A 14,133-nucleotide genomic window follows, 5' to 3' on the forward strand; every position below is an offset into this window, starting at 1 on the left:
TGAACGTGCCGTCTTGGACTGTGAAGGCAAGCTAACTTGTAGCTAGCTACTAGCTTAGCAAGCTAGTAGTTTACAGTACAGCTGTAACAACACAGTAGGCTAAATTAAACTTTGCGCCGACATTAGGACCGAAGTATAAACCAGCAACTGAGCAACATGAAGAAGTGGACTTATGCATCTGGATCAGAAAAAAGTAAGTTGTAATGTTTGTATAACGAAAGCCTGCTTAGCCTGGACGCTAACGTTAGCCAGCCGAATTGTTTAGAGAACAATACTTGTAGTAGACTTGATTAAGGGATTGAAACGTTGTTAACGGCTATGTCACATATAAACACAATGTAATGTATCACGTTGGCTGCTGGCTGCTAATGCAGCCTGCAGATAATATTTGCATGTGCACGGTGTTAGTGATGCTGGCTAAATGAATGAACGTTGTGTCTGAATGTTTGCCGCTAGCTTGTGGCTAGGCTAACGCACTTTGCTGAAGGTGCACAGCTGAGCTAGTGTCTTTGTGGCTTTCCCGGTTTGTCACGTGAGATTCACTTTGGTGTGTGTGCTCTTATGAATGAGAACTGCTATCTTGTCCGTTGTGTGGGTTTGCGCTGTGTCTGAGACAACGGGTGGCTTGTGTGTTGCGTGAGATGCAGAAGTAAACATTGCCAGGCATTCTGGTTAATGTAGTCATTGTAGTTCTCCCTCTTTTCACCCACAGTTAAAGGAGACATGACATGCTGGTTTGATGAAATGTATAGTGTAAATGAAATGAATAGTGTATGTATATTCAATAGTAGTATTGATAGTATATTAATATGTATATTGATATTGATATTAATTAATTGATTGATTGGTGTTGGTATTAATATTAATATATAGTGTATATTAATATTATGTTTTCATCTGTGTCCACTGACCACTGACACACAGTGGGGGATGTTTTAAAAATATAATTTAATATATAATATAATATAATAATTTGTGCTTCACCTAAAAATTTGGTCACCAGCCTCCACTGGTGTGCATGTGCGTGCGTGTGTGTGTGTGTGTGTGCGTGCGTGTGTGTGTGTGTGTGTGCACTTTTTCTGTTTGTTTAAGAACAGTCTCTGCGGTCAGGTGTGGAGTTGAGTTGTGACATAAATCCACAGGTACTAGAACAAACAAACCTGTGGTCTGAGGCTGGTTACACTGGATGAGATAAGACTGGAATAGCAAGAAAGAATGAGAGAGGGAAGGAAAGAAAGAAAGAAACGAACTCCCAAACTCCAGAGTCTGTGGCATCCATCTCATCCATACTGTCACCTGAACTCCAGGGTCTGTTGAAGACATCTCATCTATACTGTCACCTGAACTCCAGGGGCTGTAGCATCCATCTCATCCATACTGTCACCTGAACTCCAGGGGCTGTAGCATCCATCTCATCCATACTGTCACCTGAACTCCAGGGGCTGTAGCATCCATCTCATCCATACTGTCACCTGAACTCCAGGGGCTGTAGCATCCATCTCATCCATACTGTCACCTGAACTCCAGGGGCTGTAGCATCCATCTCATCCATACTGTCACCTGAACTCCAGGGACTGTAGCATCCATCTCATCCATACTGTCACCTGAACTCCAGGGACTGTAGCATCCATCTCATCCATACTGTCAACTGAACTCCAGGGACTGTAGCATTCATCTCATCCATACTGTCACCTGAACTCCAGGGGCTGTAGCATTCATCTCATCCATACTGTCACCTGAACTCCAGGGTCTGTTGAAGACATCTCATCCATACTGTCACCTGAACTCCAGGGACTGTAGCATTCATCTCATCCATACTGTCACCTGAACTCCAGGGGCTGTAGCTTCCATCTCATCCATACTGTCACCTGAACTCCAGGGTCTGTTGAAGAATTCTCATCCATACTGTCACCTGAACTCCAGGGTCTGTTGAATACATCTCATCCATACTGTCACCTGAACTCCAGGGTCTGTTGAAGACATCTCATCCATACTGTCACCTGAACTCCAGGGACTGTAGCATCCACTCTACTGAGACCTCAGTCACCATGAACTGTTCTATACTGAGACCCTGAACTGTTCTCTCTAAAATAGTCATCAAGTATGGAAATATGAAAGTTATAATCAATTTAAATTGATTGCTAATTTAACCAATCATTTACACACAGAAACGGCTCATAGTGTGAGGTGGTTGCTCTACATTGTACACTAGCTTATACGTTTTTAGCCCCGCTAGCGAGAGAAGAACAGTAACAGCCTGTCACGTACGTGGGTTGTGCATTATCATTATTGCCATATATTTTAACACCATGTAACATCAGGGTAATATATTATTTGTGTTTTCTATGTGTGATGTTGTGTCATCTCCTAATCGCCTGTTTCTGTTCCGCAGATGCCACACATCTCCCTGATTGGATTGGTTGCATCTGATTGGTGCACCTTCGGACAGGCAGTGGAGATGGGTGGTTAATAGAGTGGGAGGTGACACACATCGGGGCGCCTCATTGAATCACTGCCACCGACCAGAGTGGAGTGTGGAGGTGGCCGCTATTTACCACTATTGAGTGGATACTTTTGTAGCCTAATTGTAAAAGCCATTACCCACTGTGTGTGGGCAATCTTATTGTGTTGGTCTTATCTTCCACTTTGTGTGCTTCCCTAACAGGTGGGATTCTTATTGTATATATTGTTGGCCTCTGCGCCATCTCCCTCCATCAAGGGGGATATATACTGTAGTGCTTTATTGCTGGGTGGTTCCCAGTGCTTACCTTTGCTTAATAGCTTTGTGTCTTATGACACGTCTATATTTTGCTTAGTGTTTGTTTGTCTTATTTATATATTCCCTGTTTGTTCTCCATTACCCTTTGCCCTTTGTGTGTGCTGTGGGTTTAAATCCCCACTATAATAAATATCATTTTTCCTTTGGGAACAGTGGGTTTCAAGCCCTGCTATAATAAATATCATTTGCCATTTGAAAACGCCTTTGTTTATTTCTTACCTGCTCGGGACCGTGCTTAGTGCACTACTGAAGGGGCTGGTTTTCACATACAGCCCGCTTCAGCTTATATTTTATATTGTCATTAGACATTGCTATGTGTGATTGCTCGGTTACAGCAGAGAAGAACAGTAACAGCCGGTTACAGCAGAGAAGAACGGTAACAGCCGGTTACAGCAGAGAAGAACAGTGACGGCTCGTTACAGCAGAGAAGAACAGTAACAGCCAGTTACAGTAGAGAAGAACAGTAACAGCCGGTTACAGCAGAGAAGAACGGTAACAGCCGGTTACAGCAGAGAAGAACAGTGACGGCTCGTTACAGCAGAGAAGAACAGTAACAGCCGGTTACAGCAGAGAAGAACGATAGGTTATAACTATAACCAAGTTCTGTTAGTATTGGTGACGCTCGGCGTCACTCTCTGCACTGTACCTCGCACGTGCACGCGCACTGAATAAAGACCACAATGTACCTTTATATCCCAATATTCGTCTGACCACACCCCTATCAGCTTACCTACATAAGCAGGGGTGGGGCCACATACTCGCCTCCTTCCCAAGCTTTCACCACAAGGCGAGATCAAGGGATGCAGCGGCGTCGGACGCCGAGCGTCACCAATACTAACAGAACTTGGTTATAGTTATAACCTATCGTTCTGTATCGTATGGCTCTCGCTCGCCGTCACTCTCTGCACAAGGGAGGCCAAGCGAGAGCCATCGGCCGACAAATACACCCCGCTGAGGCCCCCCACAACCATCAGACCAGGGAGGACCGAGCCCCCCGACCCCCCCTAATGGAGGGCACCCCCCCTATTGGAGGTTCCCGGGCGGGCGACGGACCCGACCGTGCGAAGAGGCACTCAAGCAACTCAACGCACAGGGTGAGCAGACCGTGGCCTGACCCCACGACTACACACACGCACAACCCGCATGCCACTCGGGAACGAACGGAGGGAACAACCTCGTTACTGCCCCCAGAATCACGGGGGTCAAGAGCAAACCCAACCCCGTGGCAAGGCCGTAGCAGCGGAGCGCGAAGGAAGACCCAGACCCACTGAAGGGACTGGATCCCCTGGAAAACGGGGGCCCGGAGAGGTCAATGACGCCAGGCATCAAGACCCCACCAGGCGGTCACTTAGTGACACCGCCCCCCACATCGCCAGCGTATTCGGATAAGGCCCCTCCAAGAGCGGGCCCTTTCCCCCCAATAGCACACCGCCTGGCACACTGACCCTGCAGAACAGGCAGTCAGCATGGCCGTAAGCACACAAAGAAGGTTAACCAACGGAAGCAGGCAGCGCACCGGGGAAAACCAGGCAACAGGCTGTAACCTGAGCCTGGAGCACTGCGGACGAGACAGGCGCCAAAGGAGTTAGCTGAGAACAGCCCCCCCGGCGGAAGGGGCGTATGCTGGCGTTGTTGCATGACCAAGCCTCCATTTAAAAAAAACCCACCCAGAGGGGTTGAGGCAGAGAAGGCTGACATGATTGGCAGACGTCATGAACGTGCAGGGGCACCCTCAACCGGGTAACCCGGGAGTTGACACTGCTCCAACACACCAGGGAATCAACCACCTTGTCGTTACCCAATGCGGTGGCTGTTCCTATAACCCCTCAAGAAAAAACTCAAACACACCTGCGGGCACACACTGGCTATACCGCAGTACAAGTGTTTCAGTTTTCAAAATAGGCCTACGGGTCGACGAAACATTACTTCGGACCAGGCCCGGCGATACGGGAAGCACAAGGTCACCAGAGGAGGTCAAAGACCAACCCAACAGGCCCCTCTTCGCCATGCGTGAGAGAGGAGCGAAAAGAATGGAGAACCAGCCCCAAGCACACCGTACTTGGTATTCCCAGGCGGTCTCCCAACCAAGTACTAACCAGGACTAACCTGCGTAGCGGCCGAGATCTGACGAGATCGAGCGTGTACAGGTTGGCATGGCCGTAAGCCATTACGACAGTGCAGAGTACAAAATGTCATAGCGCTTAACCCTGTGACACCCGGACCGACCTGGCATTTTTCCCCCTGAAAAAAGCCCAAGTCCCTCAGCAGATCTGCATCCCCGGCGGACAACGGGTTTAACTGATCCGGACCAGCGTGACCAGAACCAGTCCTGTGCCCTAACCACGCCGACATGCCTACTCCAGGAGAAGGGGCAGATATGCGTGTTGATCTTAAACATGAAAAGAAGGCGCCACCCAGACGTTCGGTGCGAACCGCGCCCGGTGGCCCATCCCCAGGGCGTGAGACCCCTCTACATATGTTCAGATCCATTCCGTCATCATCCCCCAGATATGAACGAGAATCCGTCGAGAACCAACACAGGTCGTCGGAAGAGGAAAAACCTCCATCCCAGTTGCTTTATAAAAACGCTGTTTTAACCTCAAGCAACCAAGGCGTGCCAGTCATTCGCCTGATCTTCAACAGAACACCCCGAGCTAGCACTATGCGTGCGTCGGGACCAGTGATGCCACAGATTACTTGTAAAAGTAATCCGATTACTGATTATTGATTACTCCTTTAAAAAGTAATCCAAGTTACTTTACTGATTACTTGATTATCAGAGTAACTTAGTTACTTTGAAAGTAACTAGGTTACGAAGTCGTCGTCGTTCCCCCAACCGTTTTTTTTAAACACTTTATTGAAAGTGCATAAATTGTTTTTAACTTGTTTCTCTGCACATAACGTAAATTGTTAAACTAGTGCTTCAGCTTCTGTATCATCAAGTATGGTAAAGCAACAGTCTATGATGCTCACAGCATTAGAGCAGCCAGCCAGTGGTTTTACAAAACCAGTGTATCCATTCACATCTAACAAATGCAGGCTGAACTATTCAATTATATCAACTGTAACTATTAAATAGTTTTTATAAATGTCTCTCTATAAACATACAATCAGTCTCTCTTTAACATGTAAATTAACTGTAAATCTGGCAAATAAGAGCTTTTGCTCTGCCACCATCAAATATACATTAATCAAAAGGGAAAGAAACAATCTCTCTCTTTTGCTGTTTGGCTGGCCTCCGAGTCCTCCTGTACCTACTAGTCGAAGCGTCGGCTAGTGTTGTGATTCCAGATGCTTTCAATGCAATTGGATGTGCTGTTTTTAGCGGTAGACAGTATTTTGTTTCCTCCGCATATGAACGTGAAGTAGTGACTGACGAGCGTTTTGGGATGGAAGTCTGAACAGAAACTCACTTTTAATTTTGCCAAGCGTTTTGGGGTGGAATTCTCCGACGACGGAGCCCTGCTGTCACACGATTGGCGCATATGTCACATGACGTGCTGTGAAGACCCGCCCTACTCTGCCTCTGATTCGCAGACTGTGGATGGGGAATGTGATTGTACCAAAGCAGAGTCACTCACAGACAGTGTCCAGTCACGCCGCGGCCCGCGGGACACATTCTTGTGTAACCCTTTCACTGCCACACTACGTCACTCCCAAAAGAAAAACAGCTCAAAATGTATTTTTGACTGTCGAAAACGAAATAAAATACTGCATTCCGCCTGCATTATGAATTTATGATGAGATAGTAACGAAATAGTAATGCACAGCCACTTGGACAAGTAACTGCAATCAGATTACTGGCTTTTAAAGATTAACGCGTTAGATTACTATTTTCGGGGGAAAGTAATCAGATTACAATAACGCGTTACTTAGTAACGCGTTACCGGCATCACTGGTCGGGACACAACCACATCAATAAACAGGCTATTTAGACCTGTCATTGAATCCCCAAGGCGCCCAGGGGAACGACAAGAGGGGTGTGATGCTTCCTAACTCCAACTCTTTTTAATAGAAAAGAAGGAAGCACCAACAGCATGTATCCCAGTCTACACAGCCGGGGGTAAAAATTGTTTACATTCTTACATCCCACCACCCTCCCATAGGGAGGAGACGGAAATCCCCAGAGAGACTTCCCACGCAAGCTGTACAGATTGAAAAGAATATATTGCAACCTTGAGCCATGTAAAATTTTGGTTTTAGGGCTCTCCGGGGAGGAGGCACTGAACCCATACACACTCAATAATCGAATTTAATCGAATACACACACAATAGAGCAGGACTCCTTTTTGAAATTCTACTCACCTTGACAATCTGAGGAGGAGGCTCTGCACTCTGAGGAGGCTCCCTCACATGGAAGAAGAGTCCTAACTCACAGAAGGCCCGAATAGGAGCTTCGTGAGGAGGAGCCCTGACCACTCCCCAAAACGGATCCATCATATGGACCCGAACAGCTCATGGAAGTCCTACCAACAGAGACGTGCACAGTGACGTACTCTATGGCGGGGGAATTTCTGCGGTGCACACGCCCAATATTCCAGGGCGTGGGACCAGGAAACTCCCCCCCCCCCCCCCCCCTTACCCTGTAACGTGCCGAACAGCAACGTGACAGGAACCTTGAAGGACAGGAGGTTTTAACCCCTGCCCATCAAAAAAGGGCAGAAAAGGATTACCAGTTCACCCCTTTACGACCCCACACCCATGATATGATGTAATGACAAAAAAAGTGTATGACACGGTCATAGTCAGCTCCATGAAGCGTCTAACAGCTTCACACAGCGCATGTGCTAACCTGCTATCTGATTTTTACTAAGGAAAAAACACAGAATAGAGAGGGCCCCCTTAAGAGCCCCGGTACCAGACTTACACATGTGCTTCTGTGGCCAACCCAACCCAGTTGTAGGTCCCACGACACACACAACCCATTATCACCTACAAAAAATGGCAAAACACTCTACAGAGGAACGCCGTTTTTCATAATGAGAGAATACATAATTCTCGATTAGTATCGGCCACAGGCCTTGCTAAGCACACACGAAAAGTGACCAAACAATCTTTTCTTTTAGGAAAATACAGTTCCTCAAGCAGTTCTAGCACAACCCCAGCAATCAAGCTAAGGGTTACATCGTATCCCACCACACAGTGACACAATATATTGTAACATGTCTGAGAGGAGGGTGAAGAAGTCTGCAGGGAACCGGGGAGAGAACACCCCTCCTACTTTACCCTTAATACGGCCAGTTAAACAGGTAAACCTGTTAATATGTGAACACACTGTTCATTGTCATTACAGGCTGAGAAAAGAATTCATCCTTTACTCATGTCACCAAGCATAGCTTTATAGGTTAGTTTAACCCCCTTAGTTGTGAGTACACGGTACATGAACACACATGATGTTTTCTCAACACAACAAACCAGATCATTTTCACATCTGTAACAAACAACATGATTTGCATGGAGACCAGTGACAAGACAATTCACACATAACTCGCGTCGTATCCTAAATGTAGTGCAGCAACACTCGTTTTGGATAACATCGTTATTTACAAAACATTTAGAAGGGAAAGAAAGAAGTGTTCAAGGTCTGGTCAAGACCCTTCCTACCGTGAGCGCAGATCAAGCGAAACTGCAGTCTCTAACAAGGCACCGGTAGTAACACAGCATTCCTGTGTTGTCGACGTGGGCAGCGTCGCCGCTCCATCCCGCCGCTACGGTTCCCTTTGTTGACACAGTCCTCGCCGGCCGGCCTCAGGATAGGTTCGACTAACATCCTCTGTCAAAGATGACGTCGTAGTCAGTGTTTAAAGCATGTTAGAGTCTCAGAACGTTCAACAGTGTAGCATTAAGCTAACGGCCGCTCTCGGCCGATAGCAGCAAGCTAACGTTACCTAGCCCAGTGACCCAACAGGCTAGCGCCTGCAGCTAACAGCTGACTGGCTAACAGGTAGGCCACAACTAGCACGCAAGCTAAGCAGCTATCACCTGAACGTGTACACAACGATATAACAAGCCACACTCAGACAGGCCGCCGTTCTGAAACCCTCCTCACCTTTTAAGAGAAGAGAAACGAGATGTTAACACAGTTTTACAACGGTGATTTTACCATACATCCGGCGGAGCCAGCACAAGTCCCATCTGGGCTGTAGCCGACTTGAACATGGATTTTCCGATAACGATCATCCATGCCCACATTTCCTCGTTTAGGGTATACTCTCATTTGCATATGAAAGACGGGGCCTATACGGTGACGGAGAAGTACCCACGCGTCCAGAGATCCTGGGATCACCAGTTCTACTGGTCGTGGCCCACTAGTTGCTATAATGGGCTTCAAACCAAGATCCTCCGCCGTCGCCTAAAAAGGCTGAACAAAGGACCCTAATCTGGGGCCGATTTTCGTAAACATTGTCAGCTAGCCCCCATAGCACTAACAGACAAGTGGTGCTCGCAAGCAAACATTACTCACCAAACCTGGAACCCACCGCTTCTCACAACAGCGGTGCGTCCTACAGTCCAGCTGTGTCGCTGGAGGGTTTCACCCCATCCAGCCGCAGCAATGAGGACTGCAGTTGGGAGGCATGTAGCGGCGTGAACTCCCAATACGAAAAAAAACGGCGGAGGTGTAGAATGATCATCTTCCAGACACTCCAGTACGAAGACAATATCGCCGTATTTTCTCGAATATAGTGAGAGAGAAAATAAAGATATGATGTCAACGTATCTCTTGTTTTCCAACTTTCTCCTACTAACAACCTCGTCAAGTGGGGATCTACCAAAGGCACTTCCTTGTGGTGAAAGCGAAGAAGGAGGCGAGTATGTGGCCCCACCCCTGCTTATGTAGGTAAGCTGATAGGGGTGTGGTCAGACGAATATTAGGATATAACGGTACATTGTGGTTTTTTTTTTTTTTTTTGGATCAAATTTTTTTATTATTATTCACATGAAACAAAACACATTAAACACAATCACAATACATAGAACTTCACAAGAAAATAACAAAAACAATAATAATACAGAATAACAATTTATACAGACAAAGAGAAAAGAAAACAGAGTTCAACCTTCTAATTTCTAAATCCAAGGGTTCTATCTAATAAATGGTCTTTCCCAGTGTTCAGCCCCGATTCCCGGCCGTGTGACCTTATATTAATAAAACGTACATCTCCAATTCACCACAAGGACCACTTTTTGAGAACACGACCCGAAAACAGAGCAATGAACCTTCATGAAAAAAACAAAAACCTGTAGAGGTGTTCCATAGACTCACAGAGACCGTGTAAAAGTGACCAAACAGTGAAGAAATAGTTAAATAGCTGCCCCCCCATTAAATCCCAGCTAAACTCAAGAGGACAAGACAAAAGACAAGACAGACAAAACATTTCCCCCTCCCAAGAGACCGCCGGACCCCCCCGATCAAGCACCCCAACCCCGCTCAGCCGCACACGGCGGTCCTTACCTTCTCAGCTGGTCTTTATTCAGTGCGCGTGCACGTGCGAGGTACAGTGCAGAGAGTGACGCCGAGCGAGAGCCATACGATACAGAACAGTGACAGCTGGTTACAGCAGAGAAGAACAGTGACAGCCGGCTACAGCAGATAAGTGACAGCTAGCTACAGCAGATAAGTGACAGCTAGATACAGCAAAGAGAGAGAGAGAAGAACAATGGCAGCTGGTTAGAGCAGAGCAGAGAGAGAGAGAAGAACAGTGACAGCTGGTTAGAGCAGAGAATAACAGTGACAGCCGGCTACAGCAAAGAGAGAGAGAGAGAAGAACAATGAGAGCCGGTTACAGCTGAGAAGAACAGTGACAGCTGGTTAGAGCAGAGAGAGATGGAGAAGAACAGTGACAGCCGGTTACAGCAGAGAAGAACAGTGACAGCTGGTTACAGCAGAGAAGAACAGTGACAGCTGGTTACAGCAGAGAAGAACAGTGACAGCCGGTTACAGCAGAGAAGAACAGTGACAGCTGGTTACAGCAGAGAAGAACAGTGACAGCCGGTTACAGCAGAGAAGAACAGTGACAGCTGGTTACAGCAGAGAAGAACAGTGACAGCTGGTTACAGCAGAGAAGAACAGTAACAGCCGGTTACAGCAGAGAAGAACAGTGACAGCTGGTTACAGCAGAGAAGAACAGTAACAGCTGGTTACAGCAGAGAAGAACAGTGACAGCCGGTTACAGCAGAGAAGAACAGTGACAGCCGGTTACAACAGGGATGCTCTCCTTATGCCAACTTAGTAGCAGCTGCCAACTTAGCATTAGAACGAAGCTCTTAATGAGTATTGAATCAGAGCTGTTCAGAGTGCATTCAGACCAAGCTGCCAATGTCCCAACGTTAATTGGTTAGACGTTAATGTAACAGCTTAGCAGCCAAAACAAACTAACGTGACAACTATTGGTAAGTTAGTAGCTGCTACTTGTAACCATAGCATCCCTCCATCAGATGTGTTATTATTACAACCATTCATAAATCCTTCTGAGCTGAAAAGACAAATCTCTCTAGTGATTGACTTTCGAGCAGTAGCTTTGATTCCAGTAGTTATTAAATGTTTTATCTCAATTAAAGTCTGAAACCAACGGTCAGATGGACGCATATAGAGCAAATAGGGACGTCTAGCATGGTCATTCTAGAACTGTAACATACAGTAGTTGGTTAACATTACTGTCCATCAACTTTACTCTTAACCATCTCTGTAACATGTTGTGTCCTATTCAGAGCTCAACACGCAAACACTCAAATGGAGAGGATATGTTTGGAAAACGACCAGGAGATTAAGTAGCTTGTTTAAGAGACATTTTAGATGCAATTTTAAGTGACCTGAGATTAAGTGGTTTTACCAGTTACTGTATAAGATACCTGACGGAGGAGTGCACTGTTATACAACCGTGTGTGTGTGTCTGTGTGTGTGTGCGAGCGCAGTATACCAACATATGCATGTCTGTCCTTGCTCACATATGTGTGTGTGAAGGTGGAATTTGCCCAACAAAGAGATAAGAGTTGGGCAGGTTGTGTAACAGATCAGTGTTCAGCACAGGGTTTAGCTTAGCCGCCCGCTCCCTCCCTCCCAGCTGTACTGAGATCTGGTAAGACTAAACAGTGTGTCAGCCTGACCAGCAGTTTGGTGTAGCATTAGTGTTAGCATTAGCTTAGTGTCATGTTGCGTTGGCCTAGTCTATGTCGCCAAGCCTTAGTGTAGCATTAGCCTAGCCTAGCCTAGCGGCTTCGTTATCAGAAAACATGCTGCCAGAGACTCGGTATTGACTGGAGTTGAGTCACTGCAGACAGACAGACAGACTCACAATATCTACCTAAAATGAGACAAATGGGCTGAACAGTAAATCCTGCCTGACTGACTGACTGACGGCAAACAGCTGCTGGGTTGAAAATGGACGACTGGTAGGATATACTGAATTACTAGATGTCCGTGATACAGAATATAAAACCAATATTCTGTGTTATTTACTGTATAAAAATTACTAATTTTAGACGTGATGGTTATAATTGAAAGGTTAATTTAACTGCTGTCTGTCTGTGTCTCTCTCTGTCTGTCTTCATCTCAGGATGCCTCTCGGAGCCTCTCTAGATGACCAGAGTGTTTCTCCTTCTAAAGGTAACTTTACTGCCAGAAGCCTCTGTATGTGTGTACTGTGTGTGTGTCACTGTTGTGTGTCTTAGGACTCTAAAGAGTTTACAACAGTCTAATTGTGTGTGTGTGTGTGTGTGTGTGTGTGTGTGTGTGTGCAGGAGTGTTGAAGAGTGGCTGCAGCTTTGAAGATGACCTGTCACTGGGAGCTGAAGGTTGGTAAACACACACACAGTCCTGAGTTAGTCATTTGATTAGTGCTGGGTTAGTCCTGGTATAGTCCTGTGGTAAAGTAGTCCTGTTGTTAGTCCTGGCTTATTCCTGTGTTTAGTGCTAGGTTTGTCCTGGGTTAGTCCTGTGGTTAGTCCTGTGGTTCATGCTGGATTAGTCCTGTGAATAGTGCTGGGTTAGTCCTGTGGTTCATGCTGGATTAGTCCTGTGAATAGTGCTGGGTTAGTCCTGTGGTTCATGCTGGATTAGTCCTGTGAATAGTGCTGGGTTAGTCCTGTGGTTCATGCTGGATTAGTCCTGTGAATAGTGCTGGGTTAGTCCTGTGGTTCATGCTGGATTAGTCCTGTGAATAGTGCTGAGTTAGTCCTGTGGTTCATGCTGGATTAGTCCTGTGGTTAGTCCTGACTGTGGTAGTCCTGGGTTACTATGGTTAGTCCTGTGGTTCATGCTGGGTTAGTCATGTGAATAGTGCTGGGTTAGTCCTGACTGTGGCAGTCCTGGGATAGTTCTGTGGCAAAGTAATCATGGGTTAGTGCTGTGGTTAGTCTTGGATTAGTCCTGTGTTTAATGCTGGGTTAGTCCTGACTGGTAGTCCTGGATTAGTCCTTGGTTATTCCTGTGGTTAGTCATATGGTTAGTGCTAGATTAGTCCTAGGCTAGTCATGGGTCTCTGGTTAGTCCTGTTAATTGTGCTGGGTTTGTGCACGTTAGTCCTGTGAGTAGTGCTGGGTTAGTTATTTGCTTAGTCCTGAGTTAGTCCTGGGTTGGTCATGTTGTTAGTCATGGGTTAGTCCCATATTTAGTGCTGGGTTTGTCCTGGGTTAGTCCTGTGGTTAGTCCTGTGGTTAATCCTGAGTTAATCCTCTTGTTTGTCCTGGTTTAGTCATGTTGTTTGTCCTGGGTTAATCATGTGGTTAGTCCTGGGTTAGTCCTGTCGTTGGTGCTGGCTTATTCCTGAATGGTAGTCCTGGGTTAGTACCGTGGTTAGTCCTATGTTAGTGCTGGGTTAATCCTGACTGGTAGTCCTGGGTTAATCATGTGGTTAGTGCTAGGTTTGTCCTAGGCTAGTTATGGGTGGTTAGTCCTGTGGTTAGTCCTGGGTTAATCCTGTTGTTTGTCCTGGTTTAGTCATGTTGTTTGTCCTGGGTTACTTATGTAGTTAGTCCTGTCGTTAGTGCTGGGTTAGTACTGAATGGTAGTCCTGGGTTAGTACTGAATGGTAGTCCGGGGTTAGTCCTGTGGTTAGTCCTGGGTTAGTTCTGTAGTTCATCCTGGGTTAGTCCTGTTCTTAACACATTGGGCGCCATGGGTTATATCCATCAATATACCCAGTCTGCCACCGTTGAAAGCCTATGGAGATGTTTACCTTCTTTGCAGGGCTATAACTTTTTAAATTTTATTGCTATTGACATTACTATGGCCCATTCAACATCGATTATCTATCATTCAGGATGTGGGAACGTTATATTTTTTCATTCATACATTGTTGTGTTAATACCGTCTAGAATATAAGTATGTTTTTAATCTTTTCTGCTGTAATTCCAAA

At 46.2% G+C, this 14,133-nt stretch overlaps 1 protein-coding gene across 1 annotated transcript in view; it reads left to right on the forward strand.

The window, feature by feature from the left end:
• itprid2 (ITPR interacting domain containing 2) overlaps positions 1-14,133 on the forward strand; it is a 156,647-nt gene that overhangs the window by 73,360 nt on the left and 69,154 nt on the right. Inside the window, exons 5-6 of the mRNA XM_084314035.1 lie at positions 12,334-12,383; positions 12,518-12,571. Coding sequence (XP_084170161.1) covers positions 12,334-12,383; positions 12,518-12,571 — 104 coding nt within the window. The remainder of the gene's footprint in view (positions 1-12,333; positions 12,384-12,517; positions 12,572-14,133) is intronic.

Source organism: Notolepis coatsorum (genome assembly GCF_963971535.1).
Source record: "Notolepis coatsorum genome assembly, chromosome: 5".
Taxonomy (NCBI): Eukaryota; Metazoa; Chordata; class Actinopteri; order Aulopiformes; family Paralepididae; genus Notolepis; species Notolepis coatsorum.